Source organism: Podarcis pityusensis (genome assembly GCF_964106645.2).
Source record: "Podarcis pityusensis genome assembly, chromosome: 14".
Classification (NCBI taxonomy): Eukaryota; Metazoa; Chordata; class Lepidosauria; order Squamata; family Lacertidae; genus Podarcis; species Podarcis pityusensis.
In genome coordinates this window covers 9828628-9856608 of record NC_138039.1, presented here as the reverse complement: position 1 = coordinate 9856608, position 27981 = coordinate 9828628, and the positions used below count along the sequence as shown (strand labels likewise).

The 27981-nt window shown below is 49.5% G+C and overlaps 1 protein-coding gene across 2 annotated transcripts in view; it reads right to left on the bottom strand.

Annotated features, from left to right (window-relative positions):
- Window positions 1-1192: 1192 nt before the first annotated feature.
- Window positions 1193-27981, bottom strand: part of MYH16 (myosin heavy chain 16) — a 58290-nt gene continuing 31501 nt past the window's right edge. Inside the window, exons 22-44 of one of the 2 annotated variants that reach the window (XM_080980929.1) lie at window positions 27547-27720; window positions 26320-26547; window positions 25904-26008; window positions 24886-24972; window positions 23907-24052; window positions 22208-22298; window positions 22031-22087; window positions 20395-20481; window positions 20054-20299; window positions 19829-19946; window positions 17225-17352; window positions 16434-16630; window positions 14678-14810; window positions 13987-14203; window positions 12501-12637; window positions 10749-10852; window positions 9229-9421; window positions 8163-8366; window positions 6898-7023; window positions 6204-6374; window positions 4719-4919; window positions 2958-3194; window positions 1193-1579 (exon numbers count right to left, since the gene is read on the bottom strand). In XM_080980929.1, the coding sequence (XP_080837055.1) occupies window positions 2988-3194; window positions 4719-4919; window positions 6204-6374; window positions 6898-7023; window positions 8163-8366; window positions 9229-9421; window positions 10749-10852; window positions 12501-12637; window positions 13987-14203; window positions 14678-14810; window positions 16434-16630; window positions 17225-17352; window positions 19829-19946; window positions 20054-20299; window positions 20395-20481; window positions 22031-22087; window positions 22208-22298; window positions 23907-24052; window positions 24886-24972; window positions 25904-26008; window positions 26320-26547; window positions 27547-27720 (3357 nt within the window). In that variant the 3' untranslated portion in view covers window positions 1193-1579; window positions 2958-2987. Of the gene's footprint in view, window positions 1584-2957; window positions 3195-4718; window positions 4920-6203; window positions 6375-6897; window positions 7024-8162; window positions 8367-9228; window positions 9422-10748; window positions 10853-12500; window positions 12638-13986; window positions 14204-14677; window positions 14811-16433; window positions 16631-17224; window positions 17353-19828; window positions 19947-20053; window positions 20300-20394; window positions 20482-22030; window positions 22088-22207; window positions 22299-23906; window positions 24053-24885; window positions 24973-25903; window positions 26009-26319; window positions 26548-27546; window positions 27721-27981 lie in introns of both variants that reach the window. The other variant, XM_080980930.1, reaches the window with a different exon arrangement.

The following is a 27981-nucleotide window of genomic DNA, read 5'->3' as shown; positions in this document are numbered from 1 at the left end:
ACTGGCCAGGCTCCCCAGGGTATCCAGTCAAGTAAGCATTAACAGGTAACCTGCCAGACAGGAGATTAACAATGACAGGAGATAAACAACGCACTCAGATTTCTGCTGTAGACCGCCCTTTCTGTGATCTAGGTTTGATGCATCTGGGGGGTGGTCTTGAGCTACACCCCTTCTGTGATGTATGTATGATGTATGGAGGGGTGGTCTTGAGCTCCAGGGTGGGCAATTTAAAATTCTATATAAGGGCAAGCACACTTTTGTTTGGGGTCCTCCTCCTGCGTGTGAAGGGGGCACCCTGTTGCAACAGTTCAACAGTTCAATAAAGATCAGGCTTACTAGCTGCTTTGCTACTCAATATTCTCTGGTTGGCCTCTGTTATTTTCTCTGACCGATGGAGAACCTGCAAAGGAATCTATAAGGGCTCTTGTGTTCTCCATAAGGGAATAAGGGCAGATTTTCATTTATTACACTATATATATAGCATCAGAGGGGCGGAACCCCCAAAACAACTTACCCTCACCAAATCACCCTAATTTGGATAGCATTTCCCCTCCCAGAAAATGTTCTAATGCTCAGAAAACCCGCATAACTGTATTTATCTCACATTGACTTCTTTCTGAATGTGAAGCAGGTACAGTGGCACCTCTGTTTTCGAACACCCCGGAAGCCGAACGTTTTGGTTTTTGAACACCGAAAACCCGGAAGTAAATGCTCCCATTTTCCGTTTTCGAACGCGCCCTGGAAGTTGAACGGCTTCCACACGTGTACACGTTATTTTTTTCCTTTTTTCTGCATACCACCCTTTGCGCCTTGGTTTTCGAACGTTCCAGAAGTCAAACGGTCTTCCGGAACGGACTACGCTCGAAAAACCAAGGTACCACTGCATGGGGAACCTCTGGCCTTCCAGATCTTTCTGAGCTAGAACTCCCTTCATCCCTGACTTGCTGGGCTGATGGGAATTGTAGTTCCACAGCATCTGGAGGGCCAGAGGTTCCCCTTATCTGTAGTATTTTTAAGTATTTTATTTAAGTATTTGATGCACCCTTTATTTTGTATCATAAGCTGCCCCGGGCGTTTATTTAAAGGGCGGGATACAAATCAAGAAAAGCAAACAGTTCCTCTCTTCAAAATCATTGCTAAACCAGCATATCCATGCACAGCCGTGGAAAGAAAGAATAAGAGCTCACCAAGGTTGTTTTCTATGGGATTAAGCTTTATTAAGACTATGCATTCGGGACTATTTTGCAGGAGACAGCTGAGGCCTCGCCTTCGTAACATTTTCCGTCCTTGACATGAAAATGCAAGCAGGGTGCACGGAGAACAGACTTGTTCCAACTCAGAAAACATATCAATATAACCTTCTTGGTAAAGAAAATACGCTCCGGGAGAAGGGATGGGGTTTCAAGCTCCTGTATATGGCGGATGCTTTGATAACCCCCATTTCTCCCCATTTTCTTCACTTGCAACTTCCCCTCTGTCTTCTTCTCTGCGGGTGTCTTTTCCATTGCCTTAAGCTGCTCCAGTCCTCTCTAGGGAAGCCGTCCTGCAAGAGGCAGCTGCATGGAGACGCTTTGTCGATCTGCCTGCAAAGTTCAGCACAGTTGGGACAACGTCAGTTGCAAAAGGATACGGAGGGAGAGCAGAAGGGCAAACAGGGAAGGGGCAAACAAACAAGAGCCAGTGGAATAAGGGGTTTAACTAGATGACCCCTGTGGTCCCTTCCAACTCCACAATTCTTTGGTGATCTATGAATACAGAAAAAGATCCTGATTCATGGACAGTCACATACCCTCCAAGTGTCCCTGTTTTCCAGGGATATCCCCGATTTAGGGAAATCAACCCAGTTTCTGATTTGATCCCGGAAAGTCCTGCTTTTGCTTAGAATGCCCCTATGTTCATTGGAGAAACGTTGGTGGGTATGGAGTTATGCGACCCCCCGAGCCATCTGAAGGCAATCCTGAATAGGGAAGTTTTAAAAAAATGTTTAATGTTTTATTGTGTTTTTATATATGTTAGAAGCTGCCCGGAGTGGCTGGGGCAACCCAATAAGATGTGTGGGGTATAAATAGTAAAATTATCCTTATGGAATGGGGCGTCCCTATTTTCATCGGAGAAATGTTGGAGGGTAATGCAGTCAATGCCCTTTCAAAATGTGTTGAGGAGTTTATTGGGCTGTTTCTGTTTTTATGATGTCTTTTGTGTTTTTATATTGTGATTTGATGTTGCAGCTGCCCTGAGACCTGCGGGTATAGGGCGGGATACAAATTTAATAGTTAGTAAGTAAGTAAGTAAGTAAGTAAGTAAGTAAGTAAGTAAATAAATAAATAATCCAATTGGCCACGGGGAGAACAGGATGTTGGACTAGATAAGCCTCTTCCTGCTCAGCTGATCTGTGCAGATCATCTGAGAAGGAGTTGAACTGAGCACACAAGCCCATGTAAGACTGTGGGTGAGAGAAGGTGTGTGGGGGGGTCACACCTATTTCTGCCACACCCACCACTTCCACAGAGGGTTAGCCAAGAGGGACCTTGAGCCCCATCCCCAAAAAGTAGCCAGCCCTAGTGGTGTGTACTAAGCTTGGATCCCAGAACAATAGGCAAGTAGGATCCTAGAATGCAACAACTGATTGGCTTGCAGGAAAAGACCAATCAGGCTCCAGGAGGGAAGCAGAATCAGCCTATTAGGCTGGTAGGATCATAGAATGCAACAACGGATTGACCTTCAGGAAAAGACCAATCAGGCTCCAGGAGGGAAGCAGAATCAGCCAATCAGACGGGACTCGTTGTGTAAATAATGTTTATAAAAGCTTGAGGTTTGGGGGTGGGGGGGCAATTCAATCACTGTTTTACAAGCCACAATAAAGAGCGTGAAATCACTACAGGACTCTGAGTATATTTCACCAAGGTTAAAGGGAGCCCCTCCAAGATCACTTAAAAACCAGGGCAGAAATAGCACACCTACCAGCTGCAGGTTCAAAGAGACGGGAGCTATTCCTCAGCCGTTGACTTGGAGGAGCTGGAGGACTTGGCCACCTGGATTATTTCTACGGAGGTGAATGCTTTGCCTGCTGAGACTCTGTGCCTCGTGCGTAGTTTGTTCAGGGCCGACTCGGCCATCCCAGCCCTCTCTTCAGCATCATCCAACTCATGCACAGTCTTCCGGTACCTCGCCAGGCTCTGGTTAGCCTGTTCTTCCTATAGGGAGTTGAAGTGGGGGGGAAAAGAGTTTGGCTGTTTTGTACTGGGCGCCTTGAGAAACAGTTTTCGGCCTGCGTGCCTGCGTTTAACTGTTTCCCCAAACCTCTCGTAGCAGAAACACATCCGATCCACGCCATATATCTTTGCACATTTCTACCACTTTCACATTCGTAGCTGTTGGGAGTGTTGCGAGTATCGACTCTGTGTTAAGTGGAAATGCTGACTCGCAAGGTGTGAGGTGTGAGTCAGCCTCACAAGCGACGGGGAGATGGCTAATAGGTTTAAAGCAGTGTTTCCCAAACTTGGGTCGCCAGCTGTTTTGGGACTACAACTCCCATCATCCCTAGCTAGCAGGACCAATGGTCAGGGATGATGGGAATTGTAGTGTGAATTATGATGATGTAGACTGCAACTGGAATAAAAGCTTTACATGGAACAAGGGGTGACTCCGGAGTGCTTCACGGGTTGCTATCCATTGGTAACAATATTCCACTGGTTGTACCACTTTTAACAGTCATCCTAGGTGCCAACTCCTTGAGGCCCTGGGTGCCCAAGCACCCACAAAATTCCCCATGAAGGGGCCAGGCACCCACAAATTTCAGTGCCAGGGCCACGCACGCTGCATGGCACCCACGGTCTCTGGCACCCAAAGTTGCGGGGCCAAGCTGGAACTCCTGACAGTTGTGGCTCTCCCCCCCCCCAAAGAATCCTGGGAACTGTAGTTTGTACCCACACAGAGCTGCACTTCTCAGCACTCTACAGTTCCCAGGATTCTGTGGGGGGAGACTTGTGTTTTAAATGTGCTTTAAAATGCGTGTTGTGGATGCGACTGAAGCCGAAATGCATTGTTCCTAGAGTATGCTGGGATCCCTAATGTTAAGCAGAGTGAGGTGGCAGATGGCGGCAAGTGGCAGCGACGTCACATCTGCACATCATGCGCCCTTTAAGCAAGCCTGATGGCCCTCTCAAATAAAAGGGCTTCGTTTATTCCTTATGTGTTGATTTTTATCGCATTCCAATTTGAATTCCATGGAATTTAGACTGCAGTGCAATAGAGCAGAACACAAGAAACGAAAGGAGCAATTAAAAATACCGTATTTTTCGCTCTTTAAGACGCACCAGACCACAAGACGCACCTAGTTTTTGGAGGAGGAAAACAAGAAAAAATATATTCTGAATCTCAGAAGCCAGAACAGCAAGAGGGATCGCCGTGCAGCAATCCCTCTTGCTGTTCTGGCTTCTGGGATAGCTGCGCAGCCTGCATTCGCTCCATAAGACGCATACACATTTCCCCTTACTTTTTAGGAGGGAAAAAGTGAGTCTTATAGAGCAAAAAATGTGCCAATGTTCAATGTAACAAGATGTTCCACCTCCCACCTTCAGCCACAAATCCACAGGTCACAAGCCACCTGCGGACCACAGTTTGGAAGCCCCTATTCTATATGTGATTCCCCACCCCCTAGTCAATGTGGGAGGCAGGGGAAGAGAGGAATAATGCTCAAGGCCACTCCTGGTACATACAGCTTCCTCAATCTGCCTCTTGTAGGTCTTCATCTTGCTCTGCAGCTTCTCCACCAGCTCCTGCAAGCGCTGGTTGGTCTTGTGGTCCTCCTCCGTTTGGAAGACCAGCTCCTTCAGGCGACGCTCGTTCTTGTGCACGATTTTCATCGTCTCCACGTGGCGCTTCTGCTCCGAGTCCAGCTCTGTTTCCAGCTCCTTGATCTGGATGGGGGAGATTGAGGCCGTGGAAATGTAGAAAGCTACCTTAAACCGAGTCAGATCCTTGGTCCCTCTCGCTCGGGACTGTCTACACCATGGGTAGACAAACACAGGCCCAGGGGCCGGATCCGGCCCAATCGCCTTCTAAATCTGGCCCGCGGACAGTTCGGGAATCAGCATGTTTTTACAATGCTTTTATTTAAAATTCATCTCTGGGTTATTTGTGGGGCCTGGCTGGTGTTTTTACATGAGTAGAATATGTGCTTTTATTTAAAAATGCATCTCTGGGTTATTTGTGGGGCCTGGTGTTTTTACATAAGTAGAATGTGTGCTTTTATTTAAATTGCATCTCTGGGTTATTTGTGGGGCATAGGAATTCATTTATTCCCCCCCCCAAAAAAAATATAGTCCGGCCCCTCACAAGGTCTGAGGGACAGTGGACCAGCCCCCTGCTGAAAAAGTTTGCCGAGCCCTAGTCTACACTGACTGGCAGCAGCTGTCCAGGGTTTGGGGCAAGGGGCTGAACCTGGAACTGCCAGCGTGCAAAAAGGATTTCCTACCACAGGGCTACAGCCCTTTCCAAAGGACCTAAGACAATGTCTTATACTGAATTCACTGGGTGACCATGAGTTCTAGCATTATATGAAAGAGAAAGAAAGAGAGAGAGAAACCTCTCTCTGTCCAATTCCTGCACATCATTCGATGCACCTCTATGATTTCCCTGAGGGGCAGATGGGACTTGTCAGCCTGGGAAGGCAGCCCATCTAGGAGAAGGAAAACTCTGATCCTAAACCCCTGCTGCCTTGCAGGATATATTCAGGAGGAGAAGCAGCTAAGGAGTAACCCCACACAAATTCAAAGTGGAGTCCCTAAGACGGTTGGATGGTGCGTTGTATGGCTCCTTCTGGCAACTCTTGCAGCCAAGCTGTTTCCAAACATCTTGCTCTGCTTTCCTTTGGACCACATCAGCCAGGTCTTGTCATGGAAGAAGCCCAGGACCTCCATACACCTTGCCCTGGCTTGTGCCCCAGGGAAGTCGCTTTGGTGCTGCTAACACAGAGGTTTGACTCCACCCCTGGAAGCACACTCCATTGTCTCTTGAGACGGATGCCGATTTAAAAATAAGTAATGATTTCTCCTCTTAACTGCCTTTTCTGTGGCCCTTAGGGTTCTCTGCTCCCGGCAGGTCTGGGGTTAATATGAAAATTCAGCACCTCTCTGTGCATCTTTGGTCTGGAAAAATATTTTGGGGACGAGGTCAGAGGCAAAGGGGAAGCGTCCTCCTACCTTGGTCTCCAGCTTCATGATGGTTCGCTTCCCTCCTTTCAGGGCCATTTGCTCAGCTTCCTCCATCTTGACTTGCAGGTCTTTTATGGTGACCTCATGGTTCTTCTTAATCCTCTCCAGGTGCATGGAGTGGTCTTGCTCCTGGCGCAGCTCCTCTGCCATGCGGGTCGCCTGGAATGGGTGGGGAGGGTAAGAAGTATGTATTAGAATCACCAAGAGCAGCGAGCGTCAGAACTCGGCTCCATCTCGTATTCAGATCAGCCTAACAGAAGGAAGGGGAATGTTGAGTGATACTCAGGGCTGTGGAACAGAAGTAGCTGGCCTCATCCTGTTTATTGAGTGTGCATCCTGATATCTTTGTGGGAAAGTGAGGCAATGCCGTCTATTTGATGGTCTCTGTTTACTTTCCCCATCACTTTCCTAACTGCAAATAACCTGGTGTTTTTTTTAAAAAAAAATGTTGTGCCAGATCATTTTAATCCAATTTAATTGTGCAAACCTTAATTTTCGGTGCACAGTCCCTTCTGCAAAATAGTGATAGCCTGGAGTTGACTGAGGTGTGATTTAAAAAAAAACATGAATGAAGAGCAAGAGATTCCTCATCCTTTAACCTCACAATCCCTTTGTATTTGCCACCATAAAAATAATAGGCTATAATTATCACTGAGCCTTATTCGGCAGGGATGCAACTCACATCAGCCACTGCCTTCTTTGCTTTCTCGTCCGCCGTTCGGAACTCGCTGATGAGCTCCTCATGATCATTAGTGATGCGCTGGAGGTCAGATTCCAGTTTCCTCTTGATCACCAGCAGGCTTTGGTTCTGCAGAGGGAAAAGAAGAGTTTGGGATAAGCAATTGCGTACGTCGTCGCAGAAATGCAGAGCCAGACTGCCTGTTCTGGTGCCTGAATGCTTCTTTTTTATTGCATGCTTTGAGACAGTTGCCTGTAATGATGGCCAGTGCCCACTGGGCCTGATAGGACAGAAAGCAAGGAGAACAACAACAGGCAGCACCAAAACCAGTGACAGGCAGAGCCAGCTTAGTCTAGTTTTGTCCCTGCCTCCCTGCTGAGTTCTGCAAGGGGCAATAATGCGACTAAGGAGGAGAAAGTCGACAGGGAGTGCCACCATCTGGACTGGCGGCAAGTAAGAAGGCAGATTGACAGTATCAAAGAGTGAGCCAGCAGTAAATCACACCATTCCAGGTTGGAGTTAACTCTTTATTTGCCAAAACATTATCTTCACAGACTTGGCGGAGAGTGCGGCCTAACAAGCAAAGCAGCTCCTTCCCGTTAGGTCTTAGACATAAATCAGTTGCCAAGACTGAAAGTCCCCACCTCCCCACAGCTGTCCCCTCATCTCCAGGGTTTTTTCCCAAACAATTTGAGACTGTTCCTGTATGAGGCTAATTTCTCCTCCACTCTCTTCATGCCTCTGCTGGTTCTGGGAGACCAGCAGGGAGGGTAGCTTTGTCACAGCAGGAGGGAGAGACACCCATGACTCTTCACCACCTGGGCTCACCTCTGCCTCTTGACCTCCCTCCTCTCCTGCTTCTGCCTCTGATTTTGGACTTCTATCTGCCACAGACTCTCCCATCTCACTAAGCCCTGTTACTCCTTCAGCTTCAGACACGTCCTCTTCCCAGTCTGACTACTCGGCGGCATCCCACCACCACTGCCCAGGCTCTGAGCCTCCTTCCGTTCTGGGTTCCCCAGCCAGTTCCTCCCATCATTCCTCTGCATCCAGCCAGTCGATGACTTCTAGGGGCTGGCTAAGGGCGGTCAGACTAGTGAAGCAGCGCTGCCTCATTTGCCCTAATGAACCGCTCTCCATTGACTGGTCTAAGCAGGGCATGTGTCTGCTTAGTTTCACCAATGGGTTCAACATGCTGCACATCAAACTGCCCAGCTAGTCAGCCAACCCACACCCAAGACAGGCAGGTGACTATCCTCTGTCCCCACCTGGACATTGAGTTCATTGTGCCTCTCGGAGACCTCCACCAACTCCTGCTCGAGCAGTTTGCGGGAGCGCTCGCTGCCCTCCAGGCCGGTGCGAACTTCCTCCAGCTCCGTTTGGAGAAGGCTGAGGCGGCGCTCCTGGAGGTTGTACTGTTCCCGGAGCTCTTCATGCTGGCGGGCATCCTCGTCCATCTGGATCTGGAGGTCCTGCAGGTGGAAAAGTAGCCAGTGGAGTCAGGCTGGGGACCACCCCAGATCCACAAGATGGGTTGCACATACAGCACTGTACCTAATATTAGTCACATTCATTGAGGTCCAGCTCCGAGGGCCTTCTGGTGGTTCCCTCACTGCGAGAAGTGAAATTCCAGGCAACCAGGCAGAGGGCCTTCTCAGTAGTGGCACCCGCCCTGTGGAACACCCTCCCATCAGATGTCAAGGAGATAAATAACTATACACCTTTTAGAAGACATCTGAAGGCAGCCCTGTGTCTGAAAGTCTTTAATGTTTGATGTCTTATTGTGTTTTTATGCCCAGAGTGGCTGGGGCAACCCGGTCAGATGGGTGGGTTACAAATAATGAAATCAGCAACATCGTTTGGTGTAGCTAACTCAGTTCCACTCATTTCAATGGGTCTACTCTCAGAACTTGGATAGCTACAACCTGTACCTAGGAAGCTGCCTTAGGCTGAGTCAAGCTGTTGGCCTATCAAACTCCATCTCATCTACACTGGTTGTAGACCAATCTGCCCACACCCCAATCTGAACTCTGCCAAACTGTACATAATCTGCCCTGAAAAGAGCCATTGCTCAGTGTAGGGTGTTGGAAAGAAAGGCATTTCGGTTCACATTTTAACTGAGCAAGAGCCTTGGCTCAGCGGTAGAACAAGCAAGAAGACCACAGAAGGTCTTGAGATCAACCTTGCCAGCTCTGTCTGAGGAGAACAAGCAACCCGGGGGTTTCTCCAACTTGTGTTAAGCTGCAAAGCTTTTCCTCAGAAGACCATCCCCTCCAGGCAACGGTTTCTCTTCCGCCTGGCTTCTCCCTCCCTTCCTCGTGATCTTTTTCTCACCTTGATCTGTTGCTGGAGTTTCTTCAGCGTCTTGACCAGCTCGCTGTTGTTCCTGTTGGCGTGGTCCAGCTGGATCTCCATCTCGTTCAGGTCGGTCTCCATCTTCTTTTTCAGACGGAGCGCCTCAGCCCGGCCTTTCGCCTCCAGTTCCAGGCTGGATTGAAGAGCCTCAATGGCCCGCTGGTGGTTTTTCCTGCCGGGGAGAACAAAGGCATCCATTTGTCCCAATCCACCCCCCTTAGTTTTTTATTTATACTTTTCAAATTTATACCTTTCATTAGTTTCACAATCAATTTAACGTTTCAAAATTTGACTTCCTCCCCCCTCTTTCTGCAGTTCCTTAAATTTATTTTTTAATATCTTCTGCATACCCAAATTCATTTAACTTGCTCGTTTAATTATCAACTGTAAATATATACTTTTATAAAACGGCAGGTTATTACAATAATCCTGCTAATGTTTTTATCTGTTTACAATTTATCTGTAAATATTCAATAAACCATTTCCATTCTTTTATTTAAAAAAATGTTTGTTATCTGGATTTATTATTCTTCCAGTAAGTTCCGCCATTTCTGCATGTTCCATAAGTTTTTATATCCATTCTTACTTCTTCTAGTGTCTCAATCCCTCTCAGTCATGAAGCTCAGTTGGGGATCTTACACTAGTCTGTCTGTCTGTCTGTCTCTCTCTCTCTCTCCCCGCTTTCTTCCTCTCTCTCTCTCTCTCTCTCTCTCTCTCTCTCTCTCTCTCTCTGCCTAAGCCTACCTCACTGGACTGCCATGAGGATAACATTTGTGCTGTGCCAAAAAATTATCCTGCATTTCGTCATTGTACATTACTGAATAAAGAAATGCCGTCTGAAAATTATCAAAGAGGATTGAAATGGTCAATGAAAATCTCATGGATGGGATACGGGTTTTTGATGCAGTTACCTTGCCAAGTCTCCTTCCTTTCATTTTAAACCTCCTCACCTCGCATTCTGCCCTCTGCAGCCTCCCCAGGTTCCTGCACTCCCATAAAAGGCCAGAGGAAGTTGTCGTGAACTCCCCATTTGGGCTTTTTCGAATCGGTCGGGGAATGCTGGCAGCGGTGGAGGCTGCAGAAATGTTTACTAGAAAGAAAACCACACACACACACACACACACACACCCCACCAGCCACTTTTCTAGACCAAGGAAAGCTCAAAATCCCACAACCACTGATATCCCAAATAAGTTAACAAGTGTTCCAAACAGAACAGCTATAAAATGAGAAGTAATGCTCACTGGGTGGCAGTGTGGAGCAGTGGCTAGAGTGCTGGACTAGGGACAGAGAGACCAGGGTTCAAATTCCCACTCAGCACATTGGGTGACTTTGGGCTAGCCCCCGTCTCTGCCTAACCTACCTCGCAGGGTGGTTGTGAGGATTAAAACAAAGATTAAAAAGGGGAGAACCTCATCTCTCTCAAATACTTCTTTTTTTGTTGTTCCCAGTTTTAACCTTCCGCTTCCTGCCTCTCGCCCACGTTCTGCGCTCCATACCTTGTGGCTTCAAACTCCTCCTCCTTCTCATGAATCCTCCTGTCAATGTCTGCCTTGACTTGCGCCAGTTCAAGCTGGATGCGGATGAGCTTGCTCTCTTCCACCTGTCGGCAGAAACAAGGAGACGTGTGGATGACAGGCTCTTTAAAGGTGAAAACAGCTATTGACTACTTTAGTAGGGACCGATCAGCTATGGGTGTCTGAGCGATGTGGGGCAAAGGACTTGGAACCCCCTTCAAGCTCAGCAAAGGAACATAACTCCCAACACTTTACCTTAGACGCTCAGGTGCCAATCAAGCTTATTCTTATTTTCTTTTTCATGTACCATTATTATTTTCTCTCTACTTCATAGCACGGGCTTCCTCAACCTCAGCCCTCCAGATGTTTTTGGCCTACAACTCCCATGATCCCTAGCTAGTGGGACCAGTGGTCAGGGATGATGGGAATTGTAGTCTCAAAACATCTGGAGGGCCAAGGTTGAGGAAGCCTGTCATAGCATATCCAAATCTTAAAGGTAAAGTTAAAGGGACCCCTGACCACTAGGTCCAGTCGTGACCGACTCTGGGGTTGCGGCGCTCATCTCGCTTTATTGGCCGAGGGAGCCGGCGTACAGCTTCCGGGTCATGTGGCCAGCATGACTAAGCCACTTCTGGCGAACCAGAGCAGCGCATGGAAACGCCGTTTACCTTCCCACCGGAGCGGTACCTATTTATCTACTTGCACTTTGACGTGCTTTTGAACTGCTAGGTTGGCAGGAGCAGGGACCAAGCAACGGGAGCTCACCCCGTCACGGGGATTCGAACTGCCAACCTTCTGATCGGCAAGTCCTAGGCTCTGTGGTTTAACCCACAGCGCCACCCGCGTCCCAAATCTTAGGATCAGTCAAAGGCTACTAGCCCGGCTTATGGCTATTCTCTGCCACCATGGTCAGAGGCAATGATGTTTCTGAATATCAGATGCTGGGAATTGCAGCTGTGTAGAGTATTGTCATGCTCAGATCCTGCTTCCAGGCTTCTCATAGGCACCTGGTGGGCCACCCGAGTGCAACAGCAACTCTCCCTCTTGCAGTTTCCTGCAACTGGCCTTCAGAAGCACCACTTCCTCTGACTGAGCAGGAGACCAATGGAATATGGATGACGATGCTCTTTGCAGGGCTGCAAATGCTGAAAAAATGAGGCTGCTCGTGTTTTTCGTGTTGGCGTTCATCTGTCTCAAGACACAATGGAGTGTGCCTCCGAGGGTGAAGTCAAACCGTTGCATTTGCAGCACCAAAGTGACCTCCCCGGGGTGCAAGCCTGGGCGGTGTGCATGGAGGTCCTGGGCTGCCCACATGACAAGCTGCACACACCCACCCTTGACCTCACTGATGTGGTCCAAAGGAAAGCAGAGCAAGGCGTTTGGCACCAGCTTGGTTGCAGGAGTTGCTGGAAGGAGGTGTACAAGGCACCATCCAACCGTCTTGGGGACTCCACTCTGGATTTGTGCAGGTTTCACTCCTTAGCCTTTTCTTCTCCTGAAGATATCCCGTAAGGCCATGGAGGTTTAGGATCAGAGTTTTCCTTCTCCTAGACAGGCTGCCTTCCCAGGTTGACAAACCCCCTGTGCCCCTCAGTTCCCTCCACAGCACATGCAGAAACTGCCTTCTTGACCACTGGACCCTCTACTGGTCTTGTCTGCTCAATACTCCAGAGCCTGTCTTCACATGCAGGGGAAGTCCTACTAATGCTTAATAAGTAAACAAGGAATCATTACCTCCAGGGTCGATTCCGCTTCTTCCAGGGCCACCTGCAGCTCGTCCTTCTCAAGCTCCAGCTTCTTCTTCATCTTCTGCAGCTCATGGACACTCCTTCCTCCCTCGCCCAGCTGGTCAATCAGATCTTTAATCTCCTCTGAGGGGGGAAAAAGCACACACACAAATCTTTTCAATGCTTCCGTTGCAAACGGGGGGGATGTACAAATCTCTCCATTTCCGTTCCACCACACTTCTCATTCTTCCGCACCAATTTGTGATTTAAAAACAACTCATGAAAACCCATCAACGTTTGAGTGCGAATCTCTCCTAAGAAGCAATTTTTGCATGTAGTTTTGCCTAACAGGCACACATTTGTATGTGGTTTCCTCCAATGAAATACATTTTGTATGTTTATTTTCACTTATGTGGCGCTGTGGGTTAAACCACAGAGCCTAGGACTTGCTGATCAGAAGGTCGGCGGTTCAAATCTCCGCTACGGGGTGAGCTTCCATTGCTCGGTCCCTGCTCCTGACAACCTAGCAGTTCGAAAGCATGTCAAAGTGCAAGTAGATAAATAGGCACCGCTCCGGCAGGAAGGTAAACAGCGTTTCCATGCGCTGCTCTGGTTCGCCAGAAGCGGCTTAGTCATGCTGGCCACATGACCCAGAAGCTGTACGCCAGCTCCCTCGGCTAATAATGTGAGATGAGCGCAGCAACCCCAGAGTCGGCCACAATCATGATCAGGGGTCCCTTTACCTTTACACACTTTATTCTAGGATAGAGGTCAGCAACCTGCGGCCCAACAGCCACAGGCAGCCCATGGGGGTCGTTTAAATGCCCCCTGAGCCACCCCCGAAACAAGCCACCTGCTCGGCGAGTCCCTGCACACTGCGCTAAAACGGCACAGTGCGGAGCGGAGACTCGCTTCTGCAGCGCTTCTGTGGGCGCAGACACGATTTGGCCCACGGAGCGATCTCCCGGAAGTGAACCAGCTCAGGCGAGGTACACCTTGCCCGAGGTACACCTTGCCGACCCCTGCTCTAGGATATGCATTTTTGGAGATGAAGAAGAAGAGCTTGGATTTGATATCCCGCTTTATCGCTACCCGAAGGAGTCTCAAAGCGGATAACATTCTCCTTTCCCTTCCTCCCCACAACAAACACTCTGTGAGGTGAGTGGGGCTGAGAGACTTAAAGAAGTGTGACTGGCCCAAGGTCACCCAGCAGCTGCATGTGGAGGAGCGGGAAAGCGAACCTGGTTCACCAGATTACGAGTCCACCGCTCTTAACCACTACACCACACTGGCTCTCATGTGTTACTTTGCTTAAGAACTGCAAGGCAAAATTCATGGAAGCACAAATTTCGAAGAAGGGCTGTATTTCTGTCTGTGTCTTGTATTTCAGAAAGTGATAATTAGATCAGTTTGCCTGCCGATTGGAACTGAACCATAGCTTGTCTCCACCCTATTTCCTAACACAGAGAATCCACAGCCCCGGAAACACTTGCCCTGGAGAGTCTTGTTATCCTTCTTCACAGATTCCAAGTGCTCCAAGGATTCCTCATAGGCTGTCTTGAGCTTGAAGTTTTCTGTCATGTACATGCGGCACTCCTTCTGGGAGTTGTCCACCTCCAACTGCAGCTCCTCGCACTTCTGGTGCCACTCCGCAAGCATCTTGTCAAAGGCTCTCTGCTTCTTGTCCAGGGCTGCGCAGGCTGCATTGGCCTGGGGAGAGAAAGTCAAGCGGGGCATTTAATAATACAGTGGTACCTCTGGTTGCAAACGGGATTCATTCCGGAAGCCCGTTTGCAACATGAGCAGAACGCAACCCGTGTCTGCACATGCGCGGGTCACAATTTGCCGTTTCTGCGCATGCACGTGACATCATTTTGCGCGTCTGCGCGTGCGCAACTGGCGAAACCTGGAAGTAACCCTTTCCGGTACTTCCGGGTCGTCGCGGGACGCAACCTGAAAACGTTCAACCTGAAGCAAACGTAACATGAGGTATGACTATAATAATAATAATAATTTATTATTTACTATAATAATAATAATAATTTATTATTTATACCCCGCCCATCTGGCTGGGTTTCCCCAGCTACTCTGGGCGGCTTCCAATAGAAGATTAAAAATACATGAAAACATCAGTCATTTAAAACGTCCCTAAACATATTATTTGGGGAACTGTGAATCGGGTACCTTCTCAAGATCCAGAGTGAGGTCTTCCACTTCCATCTGCAGCCTCTGCTTGTTCTTCTCCATGCTGGCCACCCGGGCTTGAGCCGTTTCAGCAGTCTCCTCTGCCTCCTGCAGCCGGGCAGTCAACTTTCTCCTGGAAGAAGCACCGCGACACGAGAATGCAAGTCAGCATTGCATCGGTTGTGGGTTTAATACCGTAGGTGGCGGCAGCATCCTTCCAGAGTGACATTGCTGCATCCCTTCCTGGCTCTCAGACAGGCCCATAACTGGAGATGTGCTTCTATGCACTTCCCCTGACCCCTCTACAGGGATGAGGATGGAGATATCTGGATCTGACTGGAATGAAGGCGCCAGGTGAACTAATCTGGGGAGGCCATTCCACAGCAGAGAAGGCTGCAACGCAATTGCATTGGGCGCACTCGCTCCAAGCCGTTTTCCAGACTGAATTCAACGTGCCTGTCTTAAAGCCCTCCATGTGGGGATGGGAGACCCTCTGGCACCTCGGATGTTGCTGGACTACAACTCCCATCAGCCCTACCCAGGCTGGCAGGGGCAGACGACTGTTGGGAGTTCCAGCAACATGTGGACGGCACATCGGCTATTCCCTAAGATAGATACTGGACACCATAAAGAGCAGGGGAGGTGTTGTGTTTGTTATGGACCTTTGTCCCAGCACAGGCGACAACAGAATGAAAAGTTATCAAACAAATAAAACTATGAACAACCAGAAAACAAAGAGCAATTGAAAGCACTTCCATTTATAAAAAAAACACACACACAAACATTTCAACGCAATTCCACATATAAATAGAGTTTTAAAAATAGTTCCAGTACAAATTCAGACTGGGGAAAATCTCTGCTTAAAAGACTTGTTGAAAGAGGAAAGGAATGGAAAGACGGCAGCGACAGTGTCCAGTGGCTGAGCTTCATGCTCCAGCACCGGGGGGCTGAGAGCAGGCAGGGGCAGGGGCTGGCACGCATCCCGGGGGTGTAGTGCCCAGCACAGGCGGGGGGCAGCCGTGATGGCACCCTAAAGGGATCGTGCTGCCGGGGGCGGTGTGCTCCCCCCGCATTCCTCTTCCTCCGCCACGGACAGCGTCTGTCTCATATTCCAGGGAAGGTGCCAACACACCAAAGGCCCAATTCCTACATTCCTTCTCTGTCTGGCCCTTGGGACAACTCCAGGCCAGCTCTGCTTTGCACCCTGCTTGAGTATTTTCCTGTGGTTGGAAAGGGTCGTTGATAATCCCCTTCCCTTGCCTGGACAGAGGATAGAAAGAGGCGATGGTTTGTGTGTGCCTACTGTAAAGGTAAAGGTAAAGGTAAAGGGACCCCTGACCATTAGGTCCACTCGTGGCCGACTCTGGGGTTGCGGTGCTCATCTCGCTTTATTGGCTGAGGGAGCCGGCGTACAGCGAACCAGAGCAGCGCACGGAAACACCGTTTACCTTCCCACCAGAGTGGTACCTATTTATCTACTTGCACTTTGACGTGCTTTCGAACTGCTAGGTTGGCAGGAGCAGGGACCGAACAACGGGAGCTCACCGCCTTGCAGGGATTCGAACCACCTACCTTCTGATCGGCAAGTCCTAGGCTCTGTGGTTTAGCCCACAGCGCCGCCCGCTGTGCCTACTGTACAAAAGTATAATTTACATATATTGTTCCACCCACTTGTCTCTGGCCCTGACCAACACTAGCATATGACCCTCAGAAGGTTGACCAGGAGCCCCCTCCCTCTCCCCCAAATCAGGCTCACTTAGTCTCTTCCAGCTCCTCCGTCCTCTGAATGGCATCCGTTTCATATTTGGTCCTCCACGTGGTGACTTCGGTGTTGAGCTTGGAGACCAAGCGTTGCAGCTCTGCTTTGCCGCCTTGCTCTTCCTCCAGCTGCTCTTTGATCAGGTCCAGGTCATGTTTGGTGTTGGCCAGACTTACCACAGCGGCACTCCGGGCCTACAGACACCAAAGCCGTAGCTGCTTAGTACGGTCTCCCATTTAGTTCCTCTACTTAAAATTTCTACCCTGCCCTTCAGCCCTACGTGGCTCGACCCTGGTAAGCCCAGGTGATCACAGTGTGTGGAGAGGTCCATAGGTACACTCTTCACACCAGGAGTAGCTCAGCTGTGACCCTCCAGATGTTGGGCTACAATTTACATCAGTGTTTCCCAAACTTGGGCCTCTAGCTGTTTTGGGACTACATTTCCCATCATCCCTGACCACTGGTCCTGCTAGACACCCTCAGAAGGTGGTGGACTCTCATTCATTGCTAGACTCCCTCAGTCCTGCTAGACACCCTCATAAGGTGGTAGACTCTCATTCATTGTTAGACTCCCTCACAAGGTGGTGGACTCTCATTCATTGCTAGACACCCTCAGAAGGTGGTGGGCTCTCATTCATTGTTAGACTCTCTCAGAAGGTGGTGGACTCTCATTCACTGCTAGACACCCTCAGAAGCTGGTGGACTCTCATTCATCCCAAGGGGGCGCTGGTCAGCAGTTCTGGATGAGTCATGCATGTTTTTCAATACAATTATTCACCCATCTTTACCTTGGACTCTTCGTCCAGCTGCCTCTTGAAGTCGTCCACCTGGGAGGTGAGGGACGTCTTGACGCGGAGAATCTGGTTCAGCCTCGTCTGGCTCTCCTCGTGCTCCCGACTCAGCTCGCTGTTCTCAGCTGTAGCATAGAGTAGGGGGGAAGCCCAGGCTCAAGGGTCTGCGATAGCGGCGGGGAATCTTTCTGCCTCACAAGCCAAATTTGACAGGCGGGTTGACGTCACATGGTTGTGTGGTGTCACACGACTGGCTGGTGGGTGGTCCTGGTCACCTGTCAAACCCCTTTGTTCCGGGGTTCCTAAGTGCATTGCTGGCCCCAAACACCACGCTTGGAGAGACGTCAATCACAGGCTTGCCGAGGGAAGAAAGACGCTACATTTTGCTTGCTTGCTTTGGCTGTGCCAGACAGGAACATGTGTGCACACAACAAAGCCACTTCCAACCTAGGGAGGAGGTGGTGTTGTGGGCTTCACGCCTTCTCCACGCACGCGGGGACTGGCTCTCAGCCTCCGCGCGATTAGGGGAATCCTCAGCCACGTCATCGGCTGGCCAGGGGCTGTGGCCTGCGCTATTTAAGGCAGCCGCAGCCGGGGATCTTCCTCTTTGCCGCCTTCCAGCTGCCCCGGTTTTCCCACCCTCCCGCCTTTTAAGGTTTTTGTTCCTTGACCTTGCTATGGACCTTGGTTGGTCGCCGTTAAGGGGCCTGGTAGGAATTTTTCCACTTGGCAAATTGGCACCAGCCACTTGGTTTTTCGTTTACCTCGTAGCAAATCGTCACAACTTCCTCGGCATTGGCAGTTAGGCATTGGTATGGGTATTGTTATGTAGATGGAAGGGGGGAGGAAGCGCCATCACCTCCCCCGCATATTGAAGGGTAGTCCGATAAAGGGTTCGGGGGGGGCGTGGCCCTGTCCAAAGCCTAAGGAGGTGAGGGCCTAAGGCACACCCCCTATTGGTGACCCCGGGGGAGATCCTAGTTGATGTGCATCAGCAGGACTCCCTCTACTGGTTGTTAACCCTTCCCGGACTTCAAGCGGACGGGCTGAAGTCGGATATAGTCGGTTAGGACCAATGCCCAAGCCAATACTGCTCATCACCTGTAACCAATAAAGTTGTGGCCATTTTTAGCCCATTAACCTAAAATAACGGTGTTGTGTGTCTTTATTCCTACTGGGGGGAGGCGGGAACTTGCCACGCAAAACAGCAGACCTTAACACCTGCTTGTCAGTGATTGAGCAGGGGTTAAATCCTGCTGCGTTGGCTGTGCCTGCCAGTTCCCTTCTGGGAACAGGTGTGCACAGCCAAAGAAAGCCCGTAAAAAAGAATGAAAGCCAGCAAAAGAGCTTTCAAGCAGCCCTGCACTCCTCTGGAGGTTCCAACAGTGGATGTGGGCTGCTTGAAAGCCCTTTTGCAAAGAGCTTTAAAGCAGCTTTGTGCTGGTGTTTCGGCCTTTGGTTTTCAGAGGCTGGGAGAGCAGCTCTGGGCTGTTTGAAAGCCCTTCAATTTTAGCAAGATTCCATTGCCTCCTGATTCAAGAAGGGAGTTGCACTGGAATCCTCGGTTAAAACAAAAGGGGGAAAGCTTTCCTTTATAGCAGAGGTTTCCACACAACCTGGGGACAGCTCAGTCAGTAGAGCATGAGACTCTCAATCTCAGTGTCGTGAGTTCAAGCCCCACGTTGGGCAAAATATTTCTGCATTGCAGGGAGTTGGACTAGATGACCCTTGTGTTCCCTTGCAACTATGATCCTATATTAAATCCCTTCCTGAATCAGGAAAGGGATTGCTTGGAATGCTGACAAACTGAGCATGATTTTATTCCAGTTCATCTGCTGATGAGCGAGGGTTAAATCCTGGCATCACTTGAAAAGCATGGTTTGGGGGAAACGGACCAATGGGCCAGCCTTTCCCCACACCTGACATGTAAGAAGCCTGAGAACGAAGGAAAAGGAAGGGAGATAAAGGAGAAAGGTCTGCTGCAGTGCTAAGCAGCATATGAAAACCAAGGACTAACTAACTAGTCCAGGCTTCCTCAAACTCGGCCCGCCAGATGTTTTTGGCCTACAACTCCCATGATCCCTAGCAAGCAGGACCAGTGGTCAGGGATGATGGGAATTGTAGTCTCAAAACATCTGGAGGGCCGAGTTTGAGGAAGCCTGAACTAGTCAGTTAAAATGTAATACAGTGGTACCTCGGGTTAAGTGCTTAATTCGTTCCGGAGGTCTGTTCTTAACCTGAAACTGTTCTTAACCTGAAGCACCACTTTAGCTAATGGGGCCTCCCGCTGCTGCCGCGCCGCTGGAGCACAATTTCTGTTCTCATCCTGAAGCAAAGTTCTTAACCCAAGGTAGTATTTCTGGGTTAGCGGAGTCTGTAACCTGAAGCATATGTAACCTGAACCGTATGTAACCTGAGGTACTACTGTAAATTTGTTATAAACATGTGACACCAGAGGGTGCTGTAGAGCAATGTAATGTAAAATTGCATTGAGAGCTATATAACAATTTAAAAGCGTTTTTACAATCAGTATAGATCCAGCCCAAGAATGAGTTGGACGCAATGTTGCAGGCAACCGAATCAGTCCAGAAAGATCCTGACCTTGGAGCCTGCTCCTGATCGCATTAATTTCCGCTTGGTTCTTCTCCATCTCGGCCAGCCTTGCGTTGGCTTCAGACAGGTTGTCTTCCAGCTTGCGGACATGAGCGTCAGCATTCATCTGCAGAAGACATGGAGTGGATGGTATATAAAGCAAAGAGGTTCTCACATCCTTCTTACCTTTTCAAGAGCGCCCAAGTCTTTGCAAACGGGAGAAACTGACCCTACCTTGGACTTCTGGATGGTCTCCATGCTGGCGCTGAGGTCTTCAATCTCGGCCTTCATGACCTGCTTGTCTTTCTCCAGCTTGGACTTCACCCTCTGCAGGTTCTCAAGGTGCTCAGTCATCTCCGCCATGGCGTCCGTGTGCTTCTTGCGGAGGGTGGAAGCCGTGGCCTCACTCTGCAAGGCAGCCTCCTCCAGCTCCCGGCGGAGCTTCAGCAGCTCGGCCTCCCGCTTGCGGTTCTGCTCGATCTGGAGGCAGGAAGGCATAGAGGGAGCGGGTGACCACCCTGACCTTTTATCTGCGTAATGGGTTGAATGGCTCCTCCGTCTTGTCTCATGCATACCTGAGAGGTTGTCGCCCCGCCAGCCTCTTCCAGCCTGTCACTGAGCTCTTCCAGTTCCCGGGAGATGTCGCTGCGCTGCTTCTCAACCTGAAGGAAGTTTGGGAAAGAACACATCTTAATACTGGTTTGTGCATGTAATTTTGCACCTCCAACATGCCTTGATGACCCCTGGACAGCTCGGTGTAGTTAGGAATTAATAATAATAATAATAATAATAATAATAATAATAATAATACAGTCGTACCTCTACTTACGTATCCCTCTAGATATGGAATCTTCAGGTTACAGCCACAGCAAACCCGGAAATGTATACTTCCGGGTTTCTCCCCGTGCGCATGCACAGAAGCGCTCAATTGCGCTGCGTGCGTGTGCAGAAGCGCACCTCTATTTATGTGATTTTCCGGGTGCGAACGGACCCCCGGATTGAATTAAGTTCATATCCAGAGGGTCCACTGGGATAGTAAACAAACTAATGCATCAGTTAAAAGGACAAACTAAGTCACAATTTAAGGATATTGTCAAGCTGGAACGTGTGCAGAGGAGGGCAAGCCAGATGATCAAGGGTCTGGAAACTAGGCCTTATGAGGAACAGTAGCAGAAGCTTGGTAGCTTGGTATGTTTAGCCTGGACAAGATGAGACTGAGAAGAGATATGAGAGCCACCTTCAAATATCTCAAGGGCTGTCCCATGGAAGATGGAGCAAGTTTGTTTTTCCCTGCTCTGGAGAGTAGGACCTAAACCAATGGCTTCAAGTGACAAGAAAGGAGATTTCAACTAAACATCAGGAATAACTTTCTGAAGTAAGAGCTGTTCAGCAGTGGAATGGGCTCCCTCAGGAGGTGGTGGACTCTCCTTCCTTGGAGATTTTTAAGCAGAGACTTGGATGGCCATCTGCCATGGATGCTTTAGTTGAGATTCCTGCATTGGACTAGATGATCCTTGGCGTTTCTCTCAACTCTATAATTCTGAAAATATTGAACTCTACATTACCCCACCTAGGCATCTTTAATGGGCTGATATATCCTGTTTTGTTCTTTAGCTGATTTCAAACAAAACACTTCCAGAGTTGCCCATTTGAAACTTCTTCTTCTTTTTTGTTTTTACAAGTACAGTGGTACCTCGGGTTAAGTACTTAATTCGTTCCGGAGGTCCGTTCTTAACCTGAAACTGTTCTTAGCCTGAAGCACCACTTTAGCTAATGGGGCTTCCTGCTGCTGCCGCGCCGCCGGAGCACAATTTCTGTTCTCATCCTGAAGCAAAGTTCTTCACTCGAGGTACCATTTCTGGGTTAGCGGAGTCTGTAACCTGAAGCGTATGTAACCTGAAGCCTGAAGCGTATGTAACCCGAGGTACCACTGTACCTGATTGTAATTACACTAAATGAGACTCAGTGCAATCTGCTGGGTTGAATGTCGGGCTCAGGAGATCTGGGCTCAGGTCCCAGTTGACCCATGAACTCCCTGGGGGCCTTCGGATTACTATCTAGCTTCTGGGCTCAGTTGCCCAGCCTATAAAATGGAGATTGCAATGGCCTACCTTACAGGCTTGTTGTGAGGGCAAGTGTCGAAGCGCTTAACAACAGTGTGCACAACTGATTCATGTCATTTGCTGTTGAAAAGGGAGTTAAAAAAGTTACCTTTGCCCTTATGGAACGTTCTGCTTCAAGTTCTTCCTCCAGCTCTTCAATCCGGGCCTATGAGAAAGACATGTGAGGATCATGAGGCTTGGAGAAGTATTTAGGCAAAGAGTAAAAGCAGAAACGCTACCAAAGAACGCTGTTCTTTCTGCCTCCCTCAGCCTCTTTCTCTTCTACCTGGTGTTCCTTCAGTTTCCTCTGGAGTGTGGAGTTCAGGGACTGCTCATCTTCCACTTTGCCGGTGATAGAGTTGATTTCCATGTCTCGTCTGCAAGGGAAGATGTGGTATAGTGGTTAAGAGCGATGGACTCGTAATCTGGTGAACCGGGTTCGCTTCTCCGCCCCTCCACATGCAGCTGCTGGGTGACCTTGGGCTAGTCACACTTCTCTGAAGTCTCTCAGCCCCACTCACTTCACAGAGTGCTTGTTGTGGGGGAGGAAGGGAAAAGGAGATTTTTAGCCGCTATGAGACTTCTTAGGGTAGTGATAAAGCGGGATATCAAATCCAGACTCTTCAAACAGAAGGAATCCTATCACCTTGGCCATGTATACCTGGGACAGGGGACCTGTGGCTCTCCAGATATTGTTTGCCTCCAACTCCCATCAGCCTTGGACACAATCCAAGTAACAATATCTGGAAGGCAACAACTTCCCTATTCCAGATACATGGCAAGAGAAAGGGCCTTCTCTGTTGTGGCTCCCTGTCTGTGGGACACTCTCCCCAGGAAGGTCCACCTGGCACCTTCACAGATATCTTTTCACTGCCAGGAAAAAGCTTACCTTAGCTCAGTCAGTAGAGCATGAGACTCTTAATGTTGGGTTGTAGGTATGAGCCCCACGTTGGGCAGAAGATTCCAGCATTGCAGGGGGTTGGACTAGATGACCGTTGTGGTCCCTTCCAACTCTGCAATTCTATTATTCCTCCACGACTAAGATGATGCTCTCTTTTTTTGCTGTTAGGGTACTTGCCAAACCTTCCTGCCGCTGATACAGTGAGGTGTTCTTTTGTACATCTTGATGTGCATTCAGGTTTGCGTTTCTCAAATTAATATTATAATGTATTTGAACTTATGTTTTCAAATATGTTGTATATCACTAGGAGACATCTGTGTAACAAGCCATTAGCAAGCTGTGGCCCTCCGGGTGTGGTTGGACTCCAATTGCCACAAACCCCAGGGATTATGGGAGTTGGGGTCTAGGAAAACTTAGTATGGCAACAGTTTTTAGTGCCTTCAACTTTTTCTTAGCACATCTTGGTGATATATTGAATGTGTCTTCCCTCCAGATGCTGTCAGGCTCAGATTCCCATCAGCCCCTGCATGACTAATAGTTAAGGGAGATGGGAATTGGAGTTCAACAACACCTGGATGTTACCTTGTTGGCTGCCCCAGATATATGGGTAGCTCTAAACGGCCTCGGCCCAGTATACCTGAAGGAGCGTCTTCACCCCCATCGTCCGGCCCGGACACTGAGGTCCAGCTATGAGGGCCTTCTGGTGGTTCCCTCCCTGTGAGAAGTGAGGTTACAGGGAACCAGGCAGAGGGCCTTCTTGGTGGTGGCGCCCGCCCTGTGGAACGCCCTCCCACCTGCTGTCAAAGAGAAGAACAACTATCTGACTTTTAGAAGACATCACCTGTTTAGGGGAGTTTTTAATGTTTGATGTTTTATCGTGTTTTTAATATTCTGTTGGAAGGCGCGCAGAGTGTCTGGGGAAACCCAGCCAGATGGGCAGGTATAAATAATAAAATTATTATTATTATTATTATTATTATTATTATTACTAGTTTCTCTGCTGGCCAACCCACAGTTCACTCCTACTTTAATTCCCAAACGCCTTCCTTGCAGTGTCGCATGCCTGATCCACCCCCTCACTCACTTCTTGACCACCTCCTCCAAATCAAGCTTTGCCCTTTCCATCTCGTTGAGGTTCTCAATGGTCATCTTCAAGTCACCCTCAGCCTTGCGGCGGGCCTTCTCCACCTCAGCACGAATCTTCTTCTCCTGCTCCCAGTTGTCCTCCAGCTGGTTGAAGAAATCAACCCAAAGGGAATTACAAAGGGAAGCAAGGCAAAGAGGATGATGGGAAGGAACCACTGAGGCGGAACATACGGCACTCCTTTGGCGGAACGGAAAGGAGACACACCACGGGGAGGCAGTGTGGGGTAGTGGAGTGCCAAACTAGGACCTTGGGAGATGAGGGTCCAAACCTTCACTCAGCCCTGAAGCTCCCAGGGGGACCGTGTGGACCAGTGTCATGGATCAGCTGGATGCAGAGGGATGGTGGGAGGAACCAGCTGGGGAAACCCCAAGGGCTCAGAGCCCGGGGATTGGTGGTGGGACGACAAGGAGTGGTCAGAGGGAGAAGAGAGAGAAGCCTGGGAAGAGGAGGTGTCAGAAGCTGAAGAGGCCACAGGGTTTGGTGAGCAGGGAGATTCTGTGGCAGAGAGCAGTCCAGAAGCAGAGGTAGAAGCAGAGGCTGAAGAGGGGGGGGGGCCAAGAGGCAGAGATTAACCAGGTCGCTAAAGAAGCCAGGAAGTCTCCCCCTCCTGCTGTGACCAGCTCTCTCTGCCCTCACCGGTCTCCCAGAACACGAAGAGGAATGAAGAGGGCGCAACAATCTCTTTTGCTTGCCCCGAATCTACTGTATGTTATTGGGGCTCCTGGAGGTCACAAGCCCCTCCCTCTCCACGTACACACACACACCTGCGCTTTTGCTAATGCCACATGGTTTCCAATTACATATCCACTCCGCATAGGGCGGGACAGTGTAGAATCTCGGGGCGTTATTCGCATGACAAGTGCCGTAGCCCAATGGCAGATCAAGACAGCACCCCAGTCGACCAATCGGTACTGACCTCGTGTATCTGGGTGCTAAGCTTGCTGTTGTTTTTGGTGAGATGATTCACTTTGTCCTCCTCAGCCTGAAGGTCATCCAGAGTTTTCTAAGGAGAGATGGAGAACAAGGGAAACTTGTCATGGCCAAAGGGAACTAAAGAGAAGCCAGGGGGGGTTTCCTCTTTGAGACCAGGCCATCTGATCTGATCTGGCCATCCAAGAATTTTTTCTGGCTCTAGAAATGTTGACAGAAGTCACACACACACACTCACACACACACACACCCCAATAGACAAAGCACAGGAGTTGGCAGCATCCTGATGGGGATTCACACTCTCTTCCCTTCCTGGTAAAAGGTAAAGGGACCCCTGACCATTAGGTCCAGTCATGGCCGACTCTGGGGTTGGGGCACTCATCTCACGTTATTGGCCAAGGGAGCCAGCGTACAGCTTCCGGGTCATGTGGCCAGCATGACTAAGCCACTTCTGGCGAACCAGAGCAGCGCACGGAAACTCTGTTTACCTTCCCGCCGGAGTGGTACCTATTTATCTACTTGCACTTTGAGGTGCTTTCAAATGGCTAGGTTGGCAGGAGCGGGGACTGAGCAATGGGAGCTCACCCTGTCATGGAGATTCGAACCGCTGACCTTCTGATCGGCAAGTCCTAGGCTTTGTGGTTTAACCCACAGCGCCACCCGTGTCCCTGGTAGGGTGGGGCAAATTGGTCCCTTTCATTTCTCTCAGTTGCTCATTTTTCCAATCTTGAATTTAGTTCCCACATTTCTGCAGCAATTTGCAGTTTCATAATAATAATAATAATAATAATCAGGAAAATTCATCTGCATTTTAAGTGACAATTGTTCCTAATAAACACCTGCAACAAACTACACTTCCCAGAATTCTTTGCAGGAAGCCATGCCTGTCGAAGTGGTTTAGCAGTGCTTTAAATGTACAATGCAGATGTGGCACAAGGTCTTCTGAGAGAGATTTCCTCGGAAAGGCAGCCTATAAATATTTATCTGCGACTGGGCTTTCTTACCTGGTGCAACTCCTCCAGAGCCCGCTTCTCCTTCTGGAGTTTAGTGACAGCGTCTTCCCGTGCCGAAAGGTCCGTGGTCAGGGTCCTGACTCTGTGGTCCAAAGCCTGCAGGGGAGAAGGGAGACCTAATAATGTAGGCCCTACCACAACTCAGTTTGTTTAGCCATTGCAAAATCCAAGACCAGGTGCCAACCGAAAGAGGGAACCTGCCATTTTATCAGGATACCACAAGATCGAAACTCAATTCTCTGGCACTGAACTTTATCCACTCTCCTCCTTTGGATGTTTTAAGCAGAAGTTATGAACTGTTGAAAAGCCACAGGTTCCCCCAACCCAATAGCAACCGAAGAGTCTGCATCGAGAAAGGATGCCCAAAATAGATTTCCTGCTTGGCGCCAGGTTCAAGGAAGACTTACCTGTTTCTCTTTCTCTGTCTTGGCGAGGGTGGTTTCTAGACCCTCAAGGTCCATCTTGAGATCATTGAGCTCTCCCTCCAGTTTGCGCTTGTTGGCGCCCAGGGACGCAGCTGCACCTTCCTCCTCCTCCAAGCGTTCTTTCATATCTGAGACCTGACTCTCCAGGTCCATCTTGGATTTCATCATTTGGGTCAGGCGTTCCTCAGCATCCATCAGATTCTCTTGCTCCTGAAAGGGGGACAGGCAAATGGTGACCCAAGGACCATTTCTTCCCGGATGCTACTGCCACATCCCTCCAATGAAGCTGAATGTTGGAAGATTCAGTGTTCAACTCCCACAGGAGGCAGTCATCAATTTGGGTGGCTTTAAAAGAGGATTTAGATAAATTCATGAAGGAGAGGGCTATCAGTGGTTACCAGCCATGATGGCTATGCAGTGCCACCACAGCTGGACCAGAGGCGTAGCAAGGTCAGGTGGTACCCGGGGCGAAAACATTTTTGTCACGATACAATAATCTTTATTGTCATTGTCCCATACAGAACAACAAAATTGAAAATCTACGTCAGACATTCAGAAACCAACAAGCCTGCTACCCCAGCTATCCCAGCCTTGTTAGCCCCCTAAAAAGTCTGATATCCAATAATTAAATTCAATATACTCCCATAGAGACTACCTTAAAGGTAAAGGGACCCCTGACCATTAGGTCCAGTCGTGACCAACTCTGGGGTTGCGGCGCTCATCTCGCTTTATTGGCCGAGGGAGCCGGCGTACAGCTTCTGGGTCATGTGGCCAGCATGACTAAGCCGCTTCTGGCGAACCAGAGCAGTGCATGGAAACGCCGTTTACCTTCCCGCCGGAGCGGTACCTATTTCTCTACTTGCACTTTGATGTGCTTTCGAGCTGCTAGGTTGGCAGGAGTTGGGACCGAGCAACGGGAGCTCACCCCGTCTGTCGCGGGGATTCGAACCGCTGACCTTCTGATTGGCAAGTCCTAGGCTCTGTGGTTTAGACCACAGCGCCACCCGCGTCCCTAGTAATGTCATTACTTGAGTTCAAAAGACATGTTCCAGCCAAGCAAAAACACTAAATGAGGATGTGATGCGAGACGGATTAGAGTCTTGGCCCGGGAAGAGTTCCAAGGGCCAGCTAGAGAGGCTTGGAGGCCGTGTTGGTCCCACAAGCCAGAGCTTTCTCACCCCTGCCCTGCAAAGTGTTTTGTTGACTCACGGCCTGCAGCTGGATGGTCAAGTCATTCTTCTCCTGGCTGAGGGTGTTTGTCTTTTCTTCCAGCTCTTTGACCCGGTCCATCAGCTCCTGCGTCTTGGACATGGCGCTCCTCAGCTCCTCCTCCTTTGCTTTCATCTCCTCCTCTTGCCGGGCCACATTCAGCAGAGGTTTGACCTATGGGGAAGGGGACCCGGGGCCACAAAGTGAGCATCGGGGGGGGGGCAGGCAGGTTGCCCATCCCTGCCTTGCCATAATAACTCAGCAAATCAAAATTCTTAGATCCAGGCTTGCTCTTCCACAAACGGTAAAGTTCCTTCCCGTTGCAGAAGGATCTTTTATCCAGCAGAGGGTCCTTCTGATGGGGGGGGGCGTGGAGAGAGAGAGGTGAACTTTGCCAGTTCCCCCCCTAACCAACATCACCCCCTACTTTGTTCC